Here is an 18,310-nt window from a genome sequence, read left to right as displayed (position 1 = left end):
GCAATAGGAACCTAAGAGAGGAATGAATGAGTAATTAGGCAGTTCTCCTTTTGCAAAAGCTCAGTGGGAGAGGATGGGAGATTCAGCCTCTCTTACCCTTCACAGATTTGGAGTCCCAGCTCTTACCCTCCTGAGGGGGATGACCTGCCTGCCACCATTTGTTCTAGACCTGGCAGGGGAATTGTTCTCCACCCTTGCTGCTGCAGCTGTGCCATTGTAGTGAAAATGAAACATTACTACACCAAGGAGAAAATGATCATCAGGGAACCTAAAAATGGTGGTATGTAGGTTTAGCAGTGGGTGCCCACATGGTATGTTCTGTGCTCAGACCTGGTTCTGTGCTCACCTGAAGCACACTATAAGTGCTCCTCGGCTCCATGGCCTGAGGTTCCTTCCAGTGGAAATTGCTCAAAAATGGTGAGCGTGCTTAGATGTCTCATCCTGATGGAGTTACACTGCTGTGCAAAACCAGGCTGAAAGTTGTTCCAGGTCCACCAGGTTAACAATGGCCCAAATAGCTGAGGGGTGAAGACACCCCCGAGAGGTAATTCCCTGGATCCCAGTTCTGAGTGGTGGCCTCACTGATGGTTGAATGACAGGCACAATACAGAGGGGCATACGCTGTTTGCAGCAGCAAATTAAGCAGCTGGGGTGAAGTGAGCTTTACCTGAGCAGAAGGCATAAGCAAGTGCTCGGTTTTAAACACCTACCTGTGGGACCACTGACAACACTGGATTACCTGCTTGCTTTCACTAGGGCATGCGCTGAAGTATTTTGCTGAATCAGTCATGACTACAAGGTCAGTGCTTTCTCCCCTGAGGTTTTTGGATTTTTCCCCCCCAGACCTGAAACATTTTGGTTTCTCCTTCTCCGTGTTAAAGTGATCTACCTCTAAACTGTCATGAAGTTCTAGCACAATAACTTCAGATTAAATAATGAGGAAAGAAGTGCAAAAATGACTGAGTTTTAGACCACTACAGTGGTTAAAAAAACAAATATGTATCAAGAGACTAGGAAAGTTTGAAATCAGGCTGTTTGAGAGAATTAGAAGTCACTCAGGTGTAATCTGGCCTTTACCAGCAGAAGAGTTTCAGATACTGATGGAAATTTAACCCTCAAACGTTGAACTTCCTCACTGTAGCTGATGTCTGTTTATTGTGGATCCAGCCAATTCAGCAATTGCACTTCATATATTCTTTTTTGGTTCCTGTCATCAGAATCTGCAACACGTTGACTCAAGATGTAATGCAAATGATTCATTTTCATTAAAAACCCAACATGCTGAACCCATTCAGAAAAAAACTGTTTTCAAAGGTTGATTCATGGTTTCTATAATACATGTGTTGATCTAATAGACAGAAGTACTTCATTTAAGGGGAAAAAACCCACAAAACCCCTTAAAAATACCAGGTATTTTCAGCTCCTTATATTCATTACGAAATATCCTAGTAGAGTAATTTGATTTAAAAAAAGCAAACCAAAGCTTCTTTTTTGAGCTGATGATGGTTGAAAATTAACTTACTGTCTAAGCAAAGCTATATGAATAAAGCAAATAGTTCTAAATAATAATAAAAATAAAATCTTAGCAATATCTTTTAGTGTAAATTTCTTTTTCATTGACATGAAAGTAGCATTTTTTCCTTAAGAATTATCATACCAACACACAACTTTGTCAATAGGTGAACCAAAGAAGCCTAGCTTGTGCCTCAAGGTTGAGTTCCCAGGCGGAAGGTGTGATGTCTAATAAGTCCTCTTTCTAATATCTAATGAAACTTTTAGAGTGCACTGGTAGGATCTCTCTCCTCTACCCCACTACCTCTTTTTGCAAAGTTTATAAGAACTTGGTACCCATGAGTTCTCCACCTTACTACTTGATTTGTATGAAATTGGACTCAAATCTATAGAGAATACAGACAAAGGCAGACAAACGTATAGATACAAACATACAAAGTGATTGAGCAAGCTTCGACTAATTTCTTTCATTGTTTCAAAAAAATTTTTTTTGTATCACTGGTAACCAGCGTTGAGTTGGACAGTAAAGGCTGTTCACAGGTATTTGCTAAAAAAGTGCCGTAAAAAATTTGGAGTTGCATTGGGGTTTTGATATTTATCACAAATTTTCCAGTTCTCTTTTTCGTAAATTATCTATACTGTTAGAACTACTGAGATTGAAAACTGGGCTAGGAATCTTGCTGTAATATTCATTTTCTTAGGGTATGTGTTACAAAAAAGATATTTCTGCACTCTATTGGCAGATTTAGTTTTGGTCTGAGGTAGATACGGAATGTGAGAAAAAGTGAGAATAACAGAGTGGGTTTTTAAAGATGTATTTATTCTTAGCCAGTGGTAGAATTGCAATCCATTTTTAGCTGATTTTAGTATTTTAAAAAGGAATACATGTTAAAAGTTTGGCAAACTTTCACTTCTTGTTTTTTCAGGGTAACCTAAGAGCTGCTCATTTAAAATAATCATTCTTTACAAAGCTGTGATACAAAATAGATAGATACATTTGCCTTTTATTTTCAAAGCCATGGGAGCATGGGAGTGCAAAGGTACTGTTTTGCAGAACAGTATAAAGGCATGTTTTTCAAAACCCTTTCTTACAGTGTTCCCCTTTATTGCTGTGTACTGCTTCATTCCAGTAACTTTCCATATGAACAACTATTTCTGAAGACCATCTCCTGGTTTGTATCTTTATTTTTCTGGCAAGCAAACCTGGTCATTTTATATGTAATCTACAAACATACTTCATGAGTTGTCTATAAAAAGTTGATGTAAGAGTGTATGTGTGTGCGTGTGGTGTGTTTGTTCTCTGCTAGATGGTTTCATCTAAAACTTACTGGAAACATCCCTTTAACAGAAGGAGAGCTGGGAAATAGAATGATTTGCAGATGCGTTTCACTTACTTTACAATATGAAAGCAGCAAATGAACTACTATCTTTGGCAGCAAGCAAACGGCACATTAAAAAGTATTTGTGATTGATTGTTCTTGTTTTATAGCCTCTGGTGTACCATATCTACTATTCTGCCCAGGCAAGTCATTCTGACGTAATGTAAACATAATGTATTGATTATTTCTTTTGGCCAGGATAACTGTCCCCTTCTGCCTAACTCTGGCCAGGAAGATTTTGATAAAGATGGCAAAGGAGATGCCTGTGATGAGGATGATGACAATGATGGTGTCGAAGATGACAAAGTAAGATGCGTTTCTGTGTCTTCAGTACATTTGACCTAAACATCTGGTTTTAAGGAAAACCATTACAATAGATGAGAGCTTTATTGTTCAGAGCTTCAGCTGAGTTATCCTGCACTGCCTTCCCTGAATGATGTCTGGTGCAGAATAAAGCTGTGTTGGGTCAAAGAAGAGTAGCACTGTGCAGAGCAAAGCAGCCTGGGGAACCTGGAGCTGTTATGTTCTCTGTATCAGTTCTGGGTTCAGTTGTGTGCATGAAAACACTTTAATGGAAGGTGGTATTGGATTTTTTATTTTGCAATGGGAGAATGATAGGTCCATTGTATTTGACAAGCTGGTAGATATTATCTCTGAGGTATGTTGGAAACAAATTATGATGAATAATAATAACTATAAACACAACCAGCATCAAGGGGAAATGACGGGAGGAAAGTACCTAGCCTGGCTTATACTTCCCTCCTTTAGATCTGCCCACAAGACTGAAATTCATTTACCTGCATAGGCTAAAAGATAGGCAGTTAGTCTAAACCTGTTCTCCCTGTACATTCAGCAAAAGAACAGAGGCACCTCCACAGTGGGATTCAACCTGCCTTTTCTGAACATGTTTAGGATGAGTGAATTGGTTTTAGGAATTTACTGTTCCTCTTTGTTCCCTTCAGAGGGAGCCTAGATGCTCTAGAGCTTCAGACAGTTAAAGCTGGGTTAGAACTGTGTTCATGGAGCCTCTCTACTTAGAATATTGCAAAAACCAAAGAATCGTTTGATAAAATAATGTGATTTAGTACATATAGTTGAAAAATTGTAGCCAGAAGTTCAGTTTTATGAGCAGTATAAAATTTTGACTTGCCTCTATATCTTAAGTATATAAAATGTATTTCTGAGGAATTTAAAATGTTGGGCTAAAAAAAAATATTTCCTAGTATATGGTTTTTGCTTTAGCAGAGAAAAATTAGTTTAAAGGCTTTTTCCAAATGACCTCCCTTCAGATTCCATGATGCTGATGTAGCCCTTACTCCCACTGCTTTGGTTTGGTTTCGTTCTTCTTCCTTGCTTTCCACACTGAAAAGGTCCAGTGCAATTTGGGGATGTGTGAAATATAAGAATTCTTGTTCTGGCAGACTTTCAAATTAGGGACTAAATTGAAATGCAATTTTCAAAATTCCACTAAAAGGAATCGTCTCAGGGAAAAAATATTTTTGGTCAATGACAGTATTTAATTTCAACTTTGCTTTTTGAAACTTTTTACATGTTATTATCGTATGCAATATAACACAACCCACAAAAAAAGTCAATCCTTGTTTAAATTGAAAAATCAAAATATGTGGTTTAAAAGTGAGAATATTGATACTAGTTTGTTCCAAAAAGGTCAGAGTAACAATTTCAGTTTTTTCCAAAAAATATAATATGCAGCTGAAGTTGGCCTGATTTTACAACACATTCTGATTTAAAAAAAAAATGCATGTACCCGTGATACAGTTTTGTTGAAATATCAGAGTATGGATCCAATTTAAAATACCTGTTGCTCTTCTAGTGAGATATGGAACACATTTCACATGCCTTGTACAAAACCACAAAAACAGACAGTGAGCCAGGCTGTGCAGATGCCATCCTGTTACCACCAAGATCTTCAGTATAGGTACAGCTTGTCCATTGAAAAAATAATGGACTAATATTTTGATTTTTCGCCTCTGTCCAAGATGAACAGCAAGAGTTGCCACTTCATAGTATGCTCTCATGACTTGTGATTTATATTCTGAAATCTTCTATTTCTTCTTACTAGGACAATTGCCCTCTTCTCTTCAACCCTCGTCAGTTTGATTATGACAAGGATGAAGTTGGTGACCGCTGTGATAATTGCCCCTATGTGCACAACCCTGCTCAGATTGACACAGATAATAATGGGGAGGGTGACTCATGTGCTGTGGATATTGACGGAGATGGTACGCTTTCAGTTTTGAGAATTAAGTGCTCTTCCACAAGTACACTTTGCTTTATGTCCAATAAGATGGGCTACCTGCTTTTATACATGGAATAAAATTGGGTCTAGCTGCCCAAAAATGCAGGATAACAAACAGAAGACCGAGGTTCATCTGTCCTATGTAGTATAGTTGTCCACAAAGTCCCTAAATGACTACAACGGATATTATTGAAGAATAAATCACAGCAAGTCTTTTGTCAGTGTAATCTTAAAAAAAAATTCTTTCCTTCGTCTGTGTTCCAAAGTAATCAGGGTCTAATATAACACTTCTGTTGACTTTTTTTCCTTTTTAGGGAGGGAAGAGAACATCAGAACATCCATGCGGTTAAGACAATATCTGTAGGAAATTAATCTGCTTTTCTATGAATATACTGCAAAGCCCACAGTAATCCAAATACACATTTTTAATGTGTCTTAAAATATTATTAAGGGTGTTTATTTCATCTACCAGTACATGCCTATATGACCCAGATTTGATCAGAATTAAGGAGGGGGAAAAGCACTTAAATGTCTTTCAAAAATCATATCCCTGCAGCATTTCAAATTTAGGAGAATCCAGAAGTACTAGAAGTTGAAGAAATCTAGTTTTGGATTTCCTTCAGTAATGTTTTAAACTTTTGGATGCTTATCTGACTTGAACTTCTGAACATTCTGAAGTCCTCTCATACTTCTGATCATCACGTTCTTAGTAGTACTTGTGGGAGTTTTGCATTTAAAGACAAATGTAATAATATGTTATTGGCTGAAAGATTATGCAAATATCCAGGGACCATATAACGTAGGAGAGGGTACTTGTATTGTTTCCAGACAGCTATGCCAACGTATCTTATTTTTGTTTCTTTTCAATGTATTATAATTTTGAAGGAGATTGTTGGTTGTATAATAAAGTTTCCTGAGGGGGAACAGTTTCTTTTGAAAATTTGGCATGCTGTACAATAAATGATGCATGTGTTCTGGTAAAATGAAATTATTTAGTACTGAGGCAGCTGCATATTAATGCAGTTGTTCCTATATGAAACTATTCAGAAATTCCACCGTGTTATCACTGTGCATTCTATGGCATTCCTTAAAGTGTCTGGGAAGAAAATCCAAATCAAATTATTTAAAAACAGCCCACCCCTTTATCTGTTATTCTGTGAAAAAGGACTAAATTCTTAAGACATAATCAGCCCTTACTCTAGCAAAATCCCTTAGTAAAATACATATGGAAGTCTATCGTAGCAATTGATACCATAATTTTTTCTAATATTAGTCTTTTCACTATTTCACGTTGTAGCAATAATGTTGTAGCAATCAGAAAGCCTATGAGCCCCTTGAGAGCCTTGCTTCTTTACTGGTGACTCCTGCAGTCTATGGCTGTCTGTGCTGGATGCTGTATCATTCTGATTTCTTCAATCTTTTGTTGTTTTTTTTTCCTCATAGACATTTTTAATGAACGAGATAATTGTCCTTATGTCTATAACACCGACCAGAGTGATACAGATGGTGATGGAGTTGGTGATCAGTGTGATAATTGTCCATTGATGCATAATCCAGACCAGGTAAATACTAGAGACAGTTTCCTTAATGGTAATGTCAGAACAAGGGCAGAGAAAAGAACACAGGAATTGCTGTCAGTCCCTGTTTGCTGTAGAGCTGAAGAGGTGGATCCGGATTGCTCATTTTCACATCTCAGGTTGTCAGATCTCTTTGTATCATCAGATGAAAGGGAAGTAGAGTGGTGATGCCTTTAATCCATCTTCAGGGCTTTGGTGAACTGTTTTCTTCCCCCGTGGCAAGTGAGAACAGCCTCAGGGCTGCGTTGGTATGCCTGAGTTTGTTGGTCCATGCACAGATAAGTAACATCAAGCATACAGAAGCAATCAGAAAATGTGCTTCCCAGACTGCAACTCCCCTGTGATCTCTAGAATGAGAGCAATGAAGATCATGGCCAAAAACCTGCCCTGGAAATGTCTTGGCGACCAGATTTTATGCACTGATGGCAGAATAAGTAGCTATACTAGTTTGAAGTTATGTTTCTGCTTTAAGCACAGTTGCCATGATATCTCTTGTCTCCAGAGAAGTCCTTGAAGAGAAATGTTGAGAAATTAAGTACCAGGCTATCCATAGTTTTGTGTTTAGTAGCAATAATAAATTTACTTCTTTTTTTTTTTTTTGGTAGACTGATGCAGATAATGACCTTGTTGGTGACCAGTGTGACAACAATGAGGACATAGATGAAGATGGCCACCAGAACAACCAAGATAACTGCCCTTATATCCCCAATGCTAACCAAGCTGACCATGATAAAGATGGTAAAGGAGATGCCTGTGATCCTGATGATGACAATGATGGCGTCCCAGATGACAGGGACAATTGTCGCCTTAGATACAACCCTGAGCAGGAGGACTCTGATGGTAAGAACAATGTCATATTAATTTTGTTTTGTTCTTAGTATCCAATTCTAATCTTGGAGTATTAGTATTTGGTGAAGAGAAAGAATTCAGATCAAACTGAGTTGCTTTTGACATTTGAGACACCATGGACTTCAATGGAACTGCACTGGCCAGTTTGGTCCAGAGTTAGAGCATTAGGAAACCTCTTTGACAGGGGCTGAAATACACTCATACTTATTTCTAGAAGAACACCTTTAAAAAATTTTAAAAAAAAACCCACACCAGATTATTCACTTTGAATTGGGAAATTCAAAGTGAAAAAACTTTGGGAAAATATTTCAAACAGCTTGAATTTCAGATGTCTTAAAAATGAAAAGTGAGCTGCTTTGCTTTCAAAACAAGTTGTCTTCTGAAAATTAAAATGGAAAAAAATACGGTTTAGTGCTGTTTGATTTTGAAAAACAGACTATTTCTCTAGGTTTTTAAAGTCTAAAATTATTGTTAATTTTTAATTATTTTTGTAAAAAAAAGATTTCCGAGCAGGTTTTCTCAAATTTACTTTATAGGTACCTTTAAATATGTCTTGATGATGTACATATCATAGTTTAAGAAATGGATACATAATTGTTCTTTTCTCCAGTTCTGTGGTAAAATGTTGCTGGTCACTCTCAAACAGTCCTTCTCTGTTTGGCAGTATTTCAATAATGAAATAGTGATAGTTTCACAATAATAAATGTAATTTAGTAAAAATATATATGATTCTTTGAAAACCACCATACTATGCTATAAGTAATGGCCCTTGCAATAAATACAGGTGAGCAAGTTCTGTTCTGAGTTATACAGCATGCTGGATTCATTCCATGGTTATGTTGGTGAAACTGAAAGCAGAATTTAGTACCTACACAATATGGTTTTATGTACATTTAGAAAGATAAAATCCTGAGCCCTGACTGATTTCCTCATAAGACAACTGCTTGCAGTAGGAAGTTTCTGGTTGGTAGTCAGTCGTAGTTCTTAAATTACTTAACCCTTCAGTCCAATGATATAGTGGGACTATCTCTGTACTAGCCAATCTCTGGAATAGCCCTTTAATTTCAGAAATATTCCAGAATAAAGGTACCCCCAAATTGGGGCAGTTTGTTATAGTCAGCTGTCACCTGGATCTCGCGAGAGAGACTACCTTTATTCACAATAGGAGTAAGTATTCACAATAGGAGTAAGTATTCACAAAAAGAGTAAATTTAAACAGTTTAGCCAGCTCATCACTGTCATTAGTGGCAGGTCCAACAGAAATCTTGGAAAAGCAATAAATAAAGCCAAAAGATGCTCCTACGCTCTTGAAGATGTGAGCTATAGCATATAAAGATGAAACCCTGGAGAGAGCTGTTGGATGTGGCTGGGTAAACAAACACTTTCTAACTTTCCTTGACAGGGAATGAACATTGTCAGCAGCAGCTCAGTACCAAATTAACATCAGCAGGACTTTCAGTGAATAATTAGATTCTCCTGTGACTCAAGAATTACCTCTTTGATATTGTCAAAGGGAATTAAATTGGAAATTCATTCTCTTTTCTCCAATAAGTACTAAGAGAAACAGGTGCAGGAGCACACAGCTGGTCAGGATTTGGAGTTCTTCATGGCTGATTGCCAGGGTGGAAAATGGGACCATTTTACCACATATCTGAACTGCAGAAAGTCTTTGGGATATCAGATGCTTCAGCTTTCTCTAACTACTTTTTTTTTGCTGTTGCCTAAAACTCACTCTGCTTTCTCTCTGAAAGCTTCATACTTGGATAATGCTGTGCTGGTTAGGCATCGTAATGTAGCTTTCCATTTGTCTGGGAAGCATCTAGTAGTAGGTCAATAATGAATGAGCTGGATCATTGATACTTCCTATTGTGTTAATTCCCAACGTTCTTAGAACAGTCACAAACACTTAAATTAAAAAAAGCAGATGCTCAGCTATATGAGGATAAAAACAAATTAGCTGGCAGTTCTGATTTTACACTAGTACGCAGTGTAATATCCAGTGGTTTCTATTGTAAAAGTCAGAGCCACTTGCGAATTTGTTTCTATACTTGTCTAGCCAAGTTTTTCTACTTTATTTTCAAGAGTTTGTACTATTATATGCCACTGAATAACAGTGGCATTGGCAATGAGAGATTTTTTTTTTAGATGCCTCCTTTCATCACCTGCTATTCAAGGGAAGTCACATCTACTGGTTTCCACCAATGTTATGAGTAAATTAAGAAAGGAAATTTTTTTTTTTTTTTTTTATTAAATATTGAGCATAATAAAAGTGTGGAGCAGCAGCACAACTGTAGCTGAGCTGTGTGGATGTATTTTTAGGTTCTCTAAAACCTTCTTGCAATTCATATAACAAAACAATATTTCCGTTCCTCCAAGGCTAGTCCTGTTGGATACAGTGCTTCTTTCTTTTTTCTTACATTTTTCTGAAGCGCTATGCTTTTTCTACCCACAAGTGAAAGAGTGACTGAGCATGTATGCATATTTTACTGCAATACTGTCCCCACTTTCTTTTGACATAGATGAGACATTTCTGCAATCTGAAACACCTTAGATGGATTGTTGCTGAAGGAATCTTGAGACAGAGATAAAACAATCTGGAAAAAAGTTTAATATCTTGAATTGTATATAAGGATTTAGTAATGTGCAGGAAGATTAAGATTTTAACACTATTGTTTGAATTAATTTACACTGCACATATTAAAATGTGATGTATCCACATCTGGGACCAATCAAACTGAAAATGTAATACAAGCATTAATGAATTACATCGACATAGCAAACTTCCAATTTTTCCCACCCCGATTCTAAAGCAGCGTATAGACTGGGGCCAGGTTGATCACTGTCATAAACCACTGACAGGACAGTTTTATTAACAAAGATTTTGGCCCTGATCTAAGTTGATGACTTCTTCCAGTCATTACCAGCAACATTTCCAATGGACTTTCAGAGAATGAAACTTTCTTTGGAGTCATTTGGAACATTCTTTGAGAAACAGAAGAATGACATACTCATATGTATCATAAATTTATTCCATCAGCGGGAGAGCTGTATGAAAGGCTGGATAAATTGCTAACAATTGCATTCGTATTCACATTGCTTATAGGTGACGGCAGAGGTGATATTTGCAAAGATGACTTTGACAATGACAATGTCCCGGATATTTATGATGTATGCCCTGAAAACAATGCCATCAGTGAAACTGATTTCAGAAAGTTCCAGATGGTCCCCCTGGACCCTAAGGGAACAGCTCAGATTGATCCTAACTGGGTTATTCGCCACCAAGGCAAAGAACTGGTGCAGACTGCCAACTCTGATCCTGGAATAGCCGTAGGTGAGTATCAGATGTCAACCATTTTCTTTCGAAAAGTAACAAGTGACCTGGTGATAAGGGAAGAAAAAAAAAAACCCCACACCTTTTTGGTGCTGCAAGCTTTGGACTGACACACGGGGATAGTATATATGCCCAAATTATAAACAGCTCACTGCTGTTTGTCTTTGTTGACCATTCATCTCATCACTGACTGTAACACACATAAAATACCCAGATGAAGAACCTGATATAAGTATAGTGCCTGCTGTCTTGAATGCCCCTTGTAAACAACTTATTTGTCTCCAGAAGCCTCCATGTGATAGGTAGGCAAGTGTAATTAGCTCCTCTCCTGCAGGTAAGGAAACTGAAAAAGGTAGTTTACAACTCCTGGCAAAACTCAGGATAGAGCTGGGACTCTTGGGTGTGGGCAGGCAGACCCAGCATTGTAACTCGATGGTTTGTCTCTTTCGTCCTCTCCCAGGCTACGATGAGTTCAGCTCCGTTGACTTCAGTGGGACATTCTATGTTAACACAGACCGTGATGATGACTATGCTGGCTTTGTGTTTGGCTACCAGTCCAGCAGTCGGTTTTATGTTCTGATGTGGAAGCAGGTCACTCAGACCTACTGGGAGGACAAACCCACCAGGGCTTATGGCTATTCTGGTGTGTCGCTCAAAGTAGTGAATTCAACAACTGGTACTGGTGAACACTTGAGAAATGCTCTTTGGCACACAGGAAACACCCCTGGACAGGTGAGAGATTTAAAACTCCATGCCAGCGATGCGTGACTAATATTTTAAAAAGAAGGGAGGTGTCTCAAAAAGAATTTCCTTTCACACCTCGATTTTTGCAGATGTTTATCAGCTTTTCTTCAATTCCTGTATTACTAGTGTCAACAATAACATTTGCATTGTGTTTCAAAGAAAACATTACACGTATAAAAAATTAGGAATGGAAAAAATTACATGTATAAAAGGGAAGATGTGGTGTGGTCCAAAGAAAAAGGAGTGAAAGGTCTCAGTTATCCACGAATCCTTTGTGACCTCTGTATTGGCACTTGCTTCTCCAAAATTCCAGCTTGTTTGAATTATACGTGGTTTAGAGTTCAGTAACAAGTGACAGCCAAAGAGAAAAGAAATGAAAACAAAGAGAGAAAAACTGCTGAAAAACTGCAAATAGGGCCCAGCCGTGGAAGAAACTTGTGCCTTTTGGAAATGAAGTTAGTGGGGCTTTGCACGTGGATCAGAATTTCGCACTTCGGAGCTCCTTGACGGAGCAAGACCTTGACTGAGTGCGAGAGATTTCAAGGAGCAGGCCACAGGCAGTAACATCTGTGCAAGCTACAGTCCCTCTCCTTTGGTGGAGCCACTCGTACAGATAGGAAAAGTAGCATCGACTCTGGCAGTGTGGGTGTGTATGTGCAAACAGGGGCAGGACTTCCTAAGTGGAGTCAAGTTCAATGCTGTAATGGTCTTCAGTGACTCCAGCTATGAAACTATAGATGAGTAACTGATAAATAATTTAAGACAGGAATTTTCATTACTCTCACCCTATAAAAGAGGTCTGCTGAGCATACCATCAAATGTTAAACACTATTTTCAGTTTCATGCTCTGCAGCAAATAAGCTTTGGCTTATAAGCAAATTATAAGCAAAGCTTATTAACTGTACTTATGTACAGTTACTATAGTGGACATACAGTTACTGGAGCACAGTCTGTTTCTAATAAGGCATTTGTATTCCTACTGTAGGTGCGTACTTTGTGGCATGATCCCAAGAACATTGGCTGGAAAGATTATACGGCTTACAGGTGGCATTTGATTCATAGGCCTAAAACAGGATTAATAAAGTAAGAAATGTTTCTGCACCTCTATATTTTCTGGTAGCAAAACTTTTGTCTCTGTTGATATAAGAGCTATGTTATCAGTTTCTTTGTTAGTTCTAATAATGATGATACTTGTGTGACAGTTTGTTCCAATATTTTGGGGACATTTTGTTATCTTTAGAATAAGTTATTTTCCTTTTCAGATGTATTTAATTTAGTCTGGATGGTTCAATATTTACATCAGCTAAATATTCTTAAATTAAAGAAAAAATAAAATTCTTTCTCAATAGCTCTTCTGTAAAGGAACCAAAAATTCCTGAGGAAAACTCAAAGCAAGATTAGAACACGAGATTCCTCCCCAGCCTCTGGAATTTGAATGAATGAAATTAATTAGAAACATCAGAATTGCCCCAGGGAAGTAGGCCAACAGCCTGTCTACTTCAGCATCCTGTCTCCTGTAATGGCTTATAGGAGATACTGCAGAAGTAGCCGTGAGCACATCTGTAATGCACACAACAAGGAACTATGGCATATGACTTTCCTTAGAGCCCAGCTGTTTATCTGATGTTCCGAAGAAGGAATATTAACTGTCCATGCCAATTTTATCTTCTACTAACTACTGTAACTGTAAAGGACATTTTTTTGTGGGGCAGTCTGGCCTTACCTCTTAATGTCTTGTTCGTGCTTATGAGCAGGGGAGTTTCATTTGGCTGTGAAAGACAAAGGGTAGAAAAGTTTGGATAGACTAAGTTACCTGTTTCTTGGAAAGAAAAGAGTTTCTTTATGCATCAAAGTATTGCAGTGCAAAGCATTGGCTGATACAGGTCAAAAGGAAACTTGAGTTTTTCATTCATGTTGCTGTTACCTCTATGTTCCTTTGCAGAATCTACTTAGTGTCAGACAAAGCATGTTTCAACTGGTATCCCATTAGATTAATCTAGCATGACAAATTCTATGGCCCAGGACATTAAATTCCTTCATTCGTTAGGGTGTTTTTATAGAAAAAAAATAAATAAAATAAATTATTTCACTAATACAGTCATGAAACCATTTTATTTGTACAGAAATAGCAATTTAGTATTAACATGATTAGAGCTGTGTAATTTTTTTTTAGTGGGATGAATACTTTATTAAACTCTTCCCCTATGTTTGGGGTTTTTGAAGTTTTGAGAATTCCATTAAATAGAGTCGCATGAACATGAAAACCTGTCATTCTTTTTGATGTTCTTTTTACCATCCGTTAAATACTGTTTTCAGTGAGCAGTTTCATACTTGTCTTTGGGCACCTTTCAGAAAATAAAAAAACTTCAAAGTAGAGCAAGTGCTGGACATGCCTTTCTGCCTAAGTAGAAATCTGTCCCTAACCCTTGAGTTACAGGAAGTTGCTGAAGTGTGTTCATCCTCATGTGAAGCCATCCTGCTTTGTATAACTAATGTATTGTCAATTGAAGCAGGACCATAATCCCTTCCTCCAGAGACTGCTTTAATTAACAGACTATAGAGTCAATTCTCATTTGGCCCAAAGGCTATTTTAAGAGACTGAGAGCCTAAGAACCTTGACTATCTCAAGGTCTCCCATCAGAAGTGGAGAATCCAAGTTCAAGGAACTGCAGCCTATATGATAGAGAAGGAAAATGAAGAGATGTCTTTAGAGGTCTTTTGGCTCTAGGGTGGATGTCTGAAACACTACCAAAAAAAAAAAAAACAAAACCCCAAAAACCCCCAAGTTCTCCTTTTTCAATTTATTATTAGTCTAGCTGTTTGCATCCAAATCCTTCCAGCTTTCATTAAGCTCTTAAAATGTCTGAAATTGAGATTCAGCATGTCTCCAATTAATGTTTTGTTTGACTCTAAAGGGATGGTTCTTCCAATTTCTGATGTTGGCCCTTGCACCTAAAGATAAATAAATCAGCTGTTCACACGGCTGTAAAGACGACTTTGCTAAGTGATGTGGTGAGGTCTTGTGCTAACCTCTGAGTTCACAGGGACAGGGGCTTATCAATGAATGCTAGTACTTGACATAGTTCATTCCAGGAGACATGACTGTTCTAAATAAAGAATTGGGAAATCTTTTGCAGATGGTGTGCATAAAATTACTTATGGAACAGCTCCACTGCTTCTGATTAATGTGTTGTGGCTGCCAGCCAGGTGGGCGTGAGATAGAGATGAGAAGCGATCCTTACAATGAAGTTGGGTTGTCTGGTGCCTTGTTAAAATTAATTTTGTTTCAGTTCTTTGGAACTGTTACCAGCCCTTAGCACTGGACACTGCATTATCCTCCTTGTCTAATTTAAATTATGTTCTTCTTTACAGAGTTTTAGTGTATGAAGGGAAACAAGTCATGGTGGATTCTGGACCGATCTATGATACAACCTTTGCTGGTGGACGATTAGGTCTTTTTGTCTTCTCTCAAGAGATGGTCTATTTCTCTGACCTCAAATATGAATGCAGAGGTTAGTTACAGAAAATGTCTGGAAGATGCTGAAGCCTTTGATAACCTGTGGAGCAAGCATGAAATATGGAAATGAAAAGTATCCTCTAGTTACTGAAAGCAATCTGTAATATCATAGCGTGGAGTAAACCTTGATTTTTTGAAATACCATGAATGCCCTTTGCCCCTATAGTAATCTCAATTTGAATAACAAAACCCAGATGTTTAATACTCCCCACCTGGAAAAAATGAGATTGAAATCTCTGAGCGAGATATGCGCTTAGAATTCTCTCTGTATATCCACTTTCCTTTGTAGGCTATTTCAGTGTGTCCTGCGGGCAGAGAGCTACTTCTGGATCACCCCTCTTTCAAGAGGCATGAAGGAGAGAGTGGATGTTTTTAATGAGCATGTCTGTCTATAGTGCCTTGTCCAAAATGTTTTGAAATACAGAAAATGCTTTCCCAGGCTTTCTTATATATGATTTTTATATACATTTAGATACATAGGTGCCCATACACATATGTGTGTGTGTCTATCTATATAAACACAAAAATCTATATAGGCAGGCTATATATATTTTTATATAAATGTCCTCACATTTGTAGGAAAATGCAGAACAGGAAACATTGTGCTGCATCCTTATACTGTATCATGATGGAATTCTGTTCTTGTCTTGATTGACTTCCTAATCAAGTAAAATCACTGCAATTAATATATTTTTTCCCATTTCTTTCAGATGCTTGAGAATGGTTGCTGCATTACCAGCAAAGTACTGTAAATGCTATGCAACCTAGACACCTCAGTACATCCTGGTACTCCCAGTTGCTATTTTTATGTACCTCCTGTCCTCTGTCCTCGTGCTCCACTCACCAGGTACTTCCCTGCTGCCAGGAGTGCCTCAGCCATCCCTCCACCCAAGTGCCTTCTCACAGCCAAGACTAATGAAATCTAAACGCGAGCGTCCGACCCACCACTGAAGCAAAAGCAGATTGATACATTAGAACACTTTTGTAGAGTGAAAACTTAGCAAAACATGTTTGTTTGTTTATTTGTCTTTTTTAAAGGAATGACGTTTACATATAAAAATGTAATTACTTAATGTATTTATATATATATGGAGAAAAAGAGCGGGGTGATGATTATCAGTCATTGTCTTTAAGTGAGGAAAAATGTGTTTGAATAACTTTTTAGGTGTATGGTTGACACTTCCTTGCTCTGATCAGGACTGGACTTCAGTAACACAAAGCCTCTGGGTGTAATTTTAGCAAAGTAATGGAGGGCCACATCAACAGTATCTATAATAACAATGAAAATGCCTTTGGATAATAAAGTAAAGGTCAATTGTGAACATTTCTTCATCCAAAAAGATGTTCTTTAGCTGATGAGGATGCTCTTAATAACACCCATTAAAACTACAGTTGGTAGAAATGTCAAATTTGCAACCTAAAGCATGTTCTTGTAGAGACTTAATTCAGGCCAAACAGAACTGAACTAGAAACTCCCATATGAAAGGTAAGAGTGATTCATTTAAATATCCAAAGCTATCACTATTGTCTGACTTTCAAAAAATTATTTCCAGTTGTGCCGTTTCCATCATATTTTGCATTCCCTTGTAATAAAGAATATACCATGACCATGTGGAGCAAAATGAACCTGAACCACTTTCCCACCTCTGCTGCAAAAAGCACTTTGACATCCTGAATCCTGATGTGGGTTTTTGAAAAGGTGGCAACGCCACTATTACTTAATTTGGTAACGTATGAATTTAAGGTTCCATTTATAGATATTTTGTTAGTATTTATTATGATTATCACACCAAGCTACCTTCTCTGATAATTTATTTTAAAGCATGTCATATAATGCATCAGTAATACATTCACAAATAATGATATTTTAAAGCTATTTTTAAAAGCATATCACAATATGTAGATATTGTCAAGGCATGGTATACACTTAAGTATAGTTTCATGGGTTATATTCATGTATGCTTTAAAGTTAAATGAATAATAATAAGGAATTTATAAATGGAACCTTAATATATATCCAGTTACCCTAATTTTAATATTTTGTATTGTTACCTATGTCTGCTGTATATAGAACTTCTTAAATAATGCTGAAGGGATACCAGTGTTTATTCTAAACAGATACAACAGTTACTCAGATATACAATAGTATAAACATGTTTAACATTTTTTTTGTTTTGTTTAAGTTGTATGAGCTTTGTTCACAAAAAGAACACACGCTGGTGTAATTTTATTCATAGATGGGTTAACTAATGGAATAATAGAGTACCTCTGCCTTCTTACAGGGCACAGTGAACTAAATGTTGAATCAACTTTTTCTCCCTTGAAATAGATTTTGTTGCTATACTCATTAGAAAAGAATCCACAGTTGCTGGCTTTATTGCACATTTTATAGTGTTCATATTATCAAATCTTTTTTTGTTTGTTTTTGGTTTTTTTTTCCAATTTTGTTTTGTCTTTGGTTTTGTTTTTTTTTCCAAATCCTCTTCATGAGGTTTTTAAATGTTTCAGTTTCTCACTTTTGGTGTTTCAAATTGTATCCCCCAGTCCCAAGCAGAAGGGAGGGTGACTTCATTAAATGTAATGATTGTAATGGCTGTGTAGGGTTTTTTGTTTTGTCAGAGAGAGACATCAGTGTGGGGATGAAGATGTTAATATTTGGACTGTATCATAATTTTCCTATTCTATGTAAATTATTTATGATGTTTTTTTAATTTCTTTTTCATTTTTTTTCCTTGCAAGTGTGTGTGAGAGAGAGAGTGAGATCAATGAAATTTCATTTTGTTTTGCCAAAGATTGTAAATAATTATTTATTTGTTTACATGGACGGAACTTTATCATTTAACGTCCTAATTCATTTAGTCAGATCCTCATTTTTTGATATATATATATATATATATATTTTAAGAAATTAATGATAGGAAATAAACTGTAAAAAGGTTTTATAAACAAAATTCTCTTTACCTTTTTTATAGTTAAAATGTTTCTTTAAAGAAAATATTCCATTCCCCAAAGCCCTCAGTTAAATAAGCCTCTTGCCTCCCTATAAACCAGTTCATTTCAAGCAAACCAGCAAATCTGTTGCTTGGCTACAAATCACTGACTGTCTTCTAAGGTTGTAAACAGCAGGTTTCCTAGTCGCTC

At 37.1% G+C, this 18,310-nt stretch overlaps 1 protein-coding gene across 2 annotated transcripts in view; it reads left to right on the top strand.

The window, feature by feature from the left end:
• The window catches only part of THBS2 (thrombospondin 2), a 35,292-nt gene extending 17,262 nt beyond the window's left edge, over nt 1-18,030 (top strand). For both annotated transcript variants that reach the window (XM_075495820.1, XM_075495819.1), the window contains exons 14-22: nt 3,090-3,197; nt 4,975-5,134; nt 6,595-6,713; nt 7,334-7,568; nt 10,681-10,908; nt 11,369-11,640; nt 12,638-12,735; nt 15,025-15,164; nt 15,880-18,030. In XM_075495820.1, coding sequence (XP_075351935.1) covers nt 3,090-3,197; nt 4,975-5,134; nt 6,595-6,713; nt 7,334-7,568; nt 10,681-10,908; nt 11,369-11,640; nt 12,638-12,735; nt 15,025-15,164; nt 15,880-15,887 — 1,368 coding nt within the window. In that variant the 3' untranslated portion in view covers nt 15,888-18,030. The remainder of the gene's footprint in view (nt 1-3,089; nt 3,198-4,974; nt 5,135-6,594; nt 6,714-7,333; nt 7,569-10,680; nt 10,909-11,368; nt 11,641-12,637; nt 12,736-15,024; nt 15,165-15,879) is intronic.
• Nucleotides 18,031-18,310: the final 280 nt, after the last annotated feature.

This window comes from Mycteria americana, chromosome 3 (assembly GCF_035582795.1).
Source record: "Mycteria americana isolate JAX WOST 10 ecotype Jacksonville Zoo and Gardens chromosome 3, USCA_MyAme_1.0, whole genome shotgun sequence".
NCBI classification, from domain to species: domain Eukaryota; kingdom Metazoa; phylum Chordata; class Aves; order Ciconiiformes; family Ciconiidae; genus Mycteria; species Mycteria americana.
The sequence above is the reverse complement of the archived record's forward strand: the minus strand, read 5'-3'. Positions and strand labels throughout refer to the sequence as shown.